The sequence below is a fragment of the Diceros bicornis genome, chromosome X (assembly GCF_020826845.1).
Source record: "Diceros bicornis minor isolate mBicDic1 chromosome X, mDicBic1.mat.cur, whole genome shotgun sequence".
NCBI classification, from domain to species: Eukaryota; Metazoa; Chordata; class Mammalia; order Perissodactyla; family Rhinocerotidae; genus Diceros; species Diceros bicornis.
The window spans coordinates 32,809,412-32,816,403 of record NC_080781.1 but is presented as its reverse complement, the minus strand read 5'-3'; the positions used below and the strand labels follow the sequence as shown (position 1 = coordinate 32,816,403).

The window sequence follows — 6,992 nt, the reverse complement described above, 5'->3', positions numbered from 1 at the left end:
TTTCTTGGATTGGTTCATTGCATTGTAGCTATATAGGTGAAAGCTGTTGTTCTATGGAAAAACATTATTTGGTGAATCATCATGTTGTATGCTTTAAATATCTTACAATTTTATTTGTCAATTATAGCTCAATAAAAAAACATTAAAAAAATAAATATAAAAATTAGCATGAATCGAGTTAACCAGTGTTTCTAAACTAAGATACTAAGATACTTAGGTGGCATAAACCAGAGGTTTATACCAACACTGTTAGCCAGCTGTTCTTAGTGCCTAATCTGCACCTAGCACAAGAGATTTGAAAATATCTTTGGTTACTTATACTTTGTCTAATCTGCTAGTGTAGTATAAAGAACATGGACTTTTTTTGTCAGAAAGATGTGGACTTAATGTTGACACAGTCGCCCAGTATTGAGAGAGAGTTTGCGCCTATCATTTGTCCTTTCTTAGCTTCAGTTTTTTAATCATCAAAATTGGGATAAAATGGCTACCTTGCAGTGTCCTGAGGGATTAGCTGAAGTGTACGGAAGATGTTTGGTATAGTAGAAGGTATTTACTAAATGTTAGCTATTTCTATTGTTGACATCTGTTTCAGGTAATGTCCTTTGCCCCCTTGGCAGCACTTGTTGACTCCCACAGGAATATATGACCATATCTCTTATCCATTTTCTAGACAGTGGGGATCGTAGTTGGTTGACTCATTTAGGACAACGGCCAACACAGAACCATGAGCATATATATGTAGTCACAATCTGATTTGATGACATCTAATTGCAAAGTTAGAGCCTAAAACATGAGCGGAAATGAAAAAAAGAAGTCTTATACTGGGACTTTTTTGCCTTTGAAATTCTGTCAATGATGTGAGGTGATACCCCATTGTCCCTTATACCAGTGCTGTGAGGATCACCAGGACATTAGCACACAACTCAGTACTCAGTTTTCCCTTCCTAATCCATCAATTGTGCAGTGTTTGGCATGTATTATGCAAAAACAGAGAAACTCAACTCCACTAGGGCAGAGAAAATCTTCACTATCTGAATCCACGCTTTATTTATTTATTTTAATTCACTCTTTAATACAGAGATCAATAACACAGACACCGAGAGAGCTCATTAATTTTAATAGTTGAGCACAATTTTAATAGTTCTTCCCAGGAATTATCTCCCAGGGCCCCCCAAAACTATTCACATACAACACCTACAAGTATTCAGATTTCATTAATGCAATATTGCAAAAGCCGGAGAACTAAAAAAAACCTTCATAGCCTTGAGATTAAAAACAATGCTTAATCGTTCTCTCAGTACCTGTTACTAAACGCTAAATGCTAAATGCTAAAGCAGCTGCGCTGGCGGCTGGCGGCTGGCGGCTGGCGGTTTGGGAGAAGGATGAAGCAGGAAGCTCTCATAATGACAAGCCCTTTTACACTCATTTTTCATCGCATAACCAGGATAATACAGGACAGATCTCTCTATTTTGGTAACTATGTTGGTGTCAAACGTAGAAAACCCCAGACAAACATTTTCAGAGCAACAAATGGAGTTGGTTTTACTTAGGCCACATAGGTTAGAGAGGGCCAAGATTCTCAGACTCCTTACAACTGAGGTTCCCCCTCTTGCTCACACCTTGCCATAGAGAATTGATACTATGAACACAGAGTGTGAGTCATGGTATTAGCACAATAAAAATTTGTTGAATGAATGAACTGACACGAGGTGTAGTGTGAACAGGCTGTACCTAAGTTTCTCTAAGTGGAAACCTTCCTGGGACATTTTGGGGAGGTGACATTCCTGCAGCAACCCTGACTTGTCAATGTCATGGGCATCCTGGGAGCCCAAAGCAACAAGGGCTCTTACTAGTTCGTACTAGTTCAGTCCCCTGAATATGCCTGCTCGGCATCAAAATTTGTGATCAGAATTTCAGGTTCAATACCACATATAATCAAAATAAAATGAATATGTGTATGCCTCCTTCAATTATATTCAATACATACAAAACTTTAAGAAATCTGGGGTAGAAATTGACCAATGTGACACTCCCTTCCTCTACCCTTCCCTTTTGCCATTTTGCTTTCTCTCACTCTTCTTCTTTTCTCTTTCCCCCTTCCCTTCAGTTTCATCCTAACCCAGTCTTCTGCCCTTCCCCCTGCTTTCTTCTCTTTCTTCCTCATTACCAAATTTAAATAGTTCTAAATATCTGTGGTTCCAGAGGGTGGCCGCAACAAAGCTGTTTTCAGTTCCCGGAAATAAGAGCAGTTCTAAGAAAAAAAAAACTGTTTCTGGTCACACTAACAGTGATTTAGAGACCCTCTCTTAAACTCACAGATATCCAGAATATTCTATTGGGTGTGAATTCAATGCCTACACAGTAAGCTGGGGATTTTTGTTTCTAGGATGTAAATTTCATGATGATAATGATAATGATATAAAAAATAAACTGTTAGTCACACAAATAAGATCCATTTTGTGTGTGAGTATTTAAGTAAAACAAGGGGCGGATGCTATTTAAAGCAGATAGTCATGTCAGATACATATTTGTCACAATTCTTAATTTCAAATTCACAAGTGCTGGCTAGAGGAGAGCCTTTCAGGCAGCAAATCAGTTTGCATTTCTATCATAGCACAGGGAGCAGGACTAGAGGAGCCAGCCAGAGTTATGGTAGGAGGTCAGTTCTCTGCCTCCATCTCCCTTTCCTCCATGCTTCAAATAAGAATGTGAGGGAACCTCCGGGACATCCTATTGGTTACTATCTGTAGCCTGTTCTCTACCCTCAGAAGAATCAGCTTCCTTTGGTCTATAAGAGTAAAACAAGTTTTTCCTTAGATAATTCTGTTTAAGGCCTTAAATTAATTCTACCCTGGCACTGTCTGGTTCTAAATGTCTCTTCATTCATTCATTCAACAAACTTTCATTGGGTAGCCACTCTCTGCCAACCACCATTGTAAATGCTGGGTAACACATTAACTTTAGTCAGCCTAATATTCTTTTGTAAGAAGAATTCCTGACCCAGTTAGGCTGCTGCATTGGTAAACTAGAATATGCTCAGAGGTCAATCCTGTCATGATTAAATGTTGAATCACTCTCAGAATACACTGTCTCCTATTTGGAGAATTTCCTCCGACCTGACAATAATGATAACAAAGATGACACAAAATGGAAAATGAATAGCTACTCCCTGGTTTGCTTCTTCTTTGGGGGAGTATACAAACCTATTTCCAGGCAGCCTGGTATCGTGGAAAGAGTACCAAACCTGGAGTCAGATGGCCTAGATCCTGTCTCAGCTTCATAATCTTAGGTAAGTTACTTCACCATTTTGAGCCCCCATTCATTTTATCCTAAGAACTGGATCCAAGGATCCTTGCCCTATCTTTCTTTGGCGTCTCTGGCATAAGGAAAAAATGAAATAATGTTTGTAAAAGTGCTCTGAAAACCATAAAGCCCCATACAAATGCAAATTATCACTATCAAACAATCTTTGACATTTCTTTCAGGCAAAACCATCACATTATAGTTTCTTTTCCTCCTTTTTTTTTTTTAAAGGGAAGGAACTTATATTATCAACTAGCATTATTTGGGCATTTGGCAGCATAGCCCACATTTATTTTCTCACGGAAGAGACCAATTAGAAGTTTTCCTTATTGAAAATGAAATGCACTCCCCGAGGGCCAGCCTCGGAGTGGGAGATGCTCTGTTTACTGAGGGTTTCAGCCAGGGCTTCAGGTCCACAGAGGAAAACTCCTATTCTGGTGCTTTGGGGAAAGAAAGAAAAAAAGACAGTTTTAGGCTTTGGGATGGGATAGACTACAAAGCACATGGGGGAATTCCCTATCGCTTTTAGGCCCCAGGGCAGAGTCCCCTCTGCTTCTTTGTCTTTTCCACACATGGCAGAGTTCAGAGTATCCTGCAGCAGAGTGGTTCAGCCCTGTTTGCGGGGTAAGCTGGATACTTCAAAAGGCAGTTGACTTCCCTGGAAAATGACATTCAAGCCGGGTTTATGGAAACTTCTACCACAGAGAAAATGGTGGTGAATTTGTGAGTCTGGGGGCTACTTCCCTTTAGGGCTCTGTGTCCCCAAACCCTCTCTGGCACCTTGAAATCAGGAACAAACCCACTTTAGGTACACCAACTCTGCCAATAGCTTGGTGTGGCTTCATCTCTCTACATTTTAGAGTCTAAAGCCTTGTTCCTCAAGTTGTGGTTCCAGACAAGGAGCCTAGGTGTCGGCTTTTTAAGAATGCAGATTCTTGGGCCCAACCCCAGACCTACTAAATCAGCATCTGCATTTTAAAAAGATCCCGAAGTGATACATATGCTCATTAGAATATAAGCAGCAATGGCCTAAAGGATATATTTATGGTGATTTCTTGAGTTTATCATGTGTTCTAGCAAAATGGAGGATCCCTTCAAAGTTTCATGATGTTTCACTAAAACTTTAGCGAGGGCAGAAAGGACTTTGGGATGCCCGTCAACTTACGATTTTAGACTTGAAAGCTAAAACTGAAAGTGGAGACAGTGTCTCCTTACTAATAAGTATAAATCGTATTGAATTAAAAGAAGTAAATACTCTAGTGAATTTTTTTGTTTTTTGTGAGGAAGATTAGCCCTGAGCTAACATCCATGCCAATCCTCCTCTTTTTTTGCTGATGAAGACTGGCCCTGAGCTAACATCTATTGCCAATCTTCCTCTTTTTTTTGCTGAGGAAGACTGGCCCTGAGCTAACATCTATTGCCAATCTTCCTCTTTTTTTTTCCCTTTTTCTCCCCAAAGCCTCAGTAGATAGTTGTATATCATAGTTGCACATTCTTCTAGTTGCTGTATGTGGAATGCGGCCTCAGCACGCCGGACAAGTGCGTCGGTGTACGCCCGGGATCCGAACCTGGGCCGTCAGTAGCGGAGCGCACGCACTTAGCCACTAAGCCACGGGGCCAGATCCTACTCTAGTGAAATTTAGGAGACAAAAGAAAAGAATTGAGTTATGGCCCTACTTGGGAGGAGCAGGGCTCAGAAAGTCTGAGGTGAGGGCCTGGGAATCTTTGTTTATACATAATAACTCTCCAGGTAATTTTGGTGTGATTTAAAGACTCCTTCTTAAAGTCACAGGTATCTAGAACTTTCTATTGGGTGTGAATATAGTAATCTAGGTATTTTAGTTTCCAGAATATACAAATCTAGCCATGTTTGGGAGCTGCTGCTTTAGGTAAACCATGAGCCTCAAGAACACCCTGGTGGGGTCTCCTTACTTTGGGTGTTGACTCGCAATTGTCTTGAACTCATTGTCCCAGTTGGGCCGTCCATACAAAGTCTTTTGTTTCAGGCCTGTGATCACATCTTTCTCCTCATCATGGTGCACAGCAAAGTGATTGGCCTGCAAGAAAGGACATGAATTCAGAAAACAAAAAAAGACATGCTGTAAAAAAACCACACAGATATATTTACATATCTCACAAATCAAGTTCTCACTACCCATTCTAACCATATACATGTTTGGGGCAAGGCACCAGGCTGAAGGCTAGAAGGTAAACAAAGATGAACAAACTAGGTCTCCTTCAGCAATTTACAATCTAGAAGGGCAGACCTTGAAGTATAAACATGAATAATCCTATTTGTAGAATTGGGTATGATGAGTGCCATGGAAGAGGCACAAACCCCTCAGTGAGAGGAAAGAAGGAAGGTAGGGTGGGAAGATACGGGAAGGTTTCAGGGTGGCAGCATTTGAGTCAGGCTTCGAAGTATAGGTAGGATTTAAATTCTCTGTCTCACTATTTTTCTCTCTGCTCTACATTTCATCTGCTCTATGACTTTCTCTCCTCACCTTAATATACTCCCACTCCTTTGGAAGAATCTCCAAGAATTAAAACAATCCTAGATTAAAATGCATTCATATTTGGTAACATAATGAGACATGAAACCAAGCCTAAAGCCAGTCCGTGTGTGTGTGTGTACATAGTCACATGTTGTTCTTAGCTACCATTCTAGGGGGCCTCAGTTTGAACAACAGATATTTTTCATAAAAGCGGTTAATTAAATTTATTTAAAAATTAAATCAAGTTTTAAATTCACTGGACAGAGGATGGATGAGGTTAAGAAAGGTAGTTACTCTGGTTTAATAATCTTGTAGGGACCAGTTTTGCAAAGCAAAATAACTATTTTTCAATGCCCCATTAAAAAAACTGTGTCTGGCTTTTTAAAAAACAAAACGGCAAAGCAATTTATATATTACAGATTTTTTCCTGGGTTTTGTTTTTATCAAATATTTTTTGTTGTTGCTGTTTTGCTTTTAAATTGCAGAAGTGACATCTTGAAACCACTTTTTCTGGAGCAGCAACTATCATCGTCATGTGTCCCTGGATCTACATTTGCAACAAGACTCTTCTAAGACTTGGAGGATCTATGATCAACATTATGCCAAAACCCAAATGAGAAGTCAGTTTTCACAGGTACAAGGTACATGTGAAAGATGCCCAGGGTTGAGGAGCCAATGTATGGGTATGGCCAGCTGAGACATTGGCTAGGAATAGGCAGAGACTCTTTCTTGCCTTAGCTCCTCACTCAGCGGGGACAGCTTATGCTGCTTCTAGGCCAAGTCATTAATGTTTGCTTATTTAGAAAGATGTTATCCCCTAGGAATCATTAATTTGTTTCAGAATTTTTTAATCAAGGCCCTTTTGACATTTGGGGCCATATAATTCTTTGTTGTGGGGGGTTATCTTGTGAATTGTAGAGTGTTTACATTACTAAATGTCCCTGGAGGGAGAGGGGCTATATATATATATATATATATATATACACCACACACACACACACATATACACACACAAATATACACACATGTATATATCTCCTTCATTAGATATATTTTGATTTACTTATAAATGATAATCGTGAACTACCGGGAGTTGCTAAGAGTGTAGGCTGTGGAGCATTCTGACTCTGCCACTTACTAGCTGGGTGCCCTTGGACAAATGACCTAACCTGTTCTGTGCCTTGGTTTCTTCAT

The 6,992-nt window shown here is 39.9% G+C and overlaps 1 protein-coding gene across 1 annotated transcript in view; it reads right to left on the bottom strand.

The window, feature by feature from the left end:
• Window positions 1–1,023: 1,023 nt before the first annotated feature.
• The window catches only part of LOC131400861 (cytochrome b-245 heavy chain), a 32,542-nt gene continuing 26,573 nt past the window's right edge, over window positions 1,024–6,992 (bottom strand). Inside the window, exons 12-13 of the mRNA XM_058535629.1 lie at window positions 5,236–5,360; window positions 1,024–3,743 (exon numbers count right to left, since the gene is read on the bottom strand). Of these exons, the coding sequence (XP_058391612.1) occupies window positions 3,617–3,743; window positions 5,236–5,360 (252 nt within the window). The 3' untranslated portion in view covers window positions 1,024–3,616. The remainder of the gene's footprint in view (window positions 3,744–5,235; window positions 5,361–6,992) is intronic.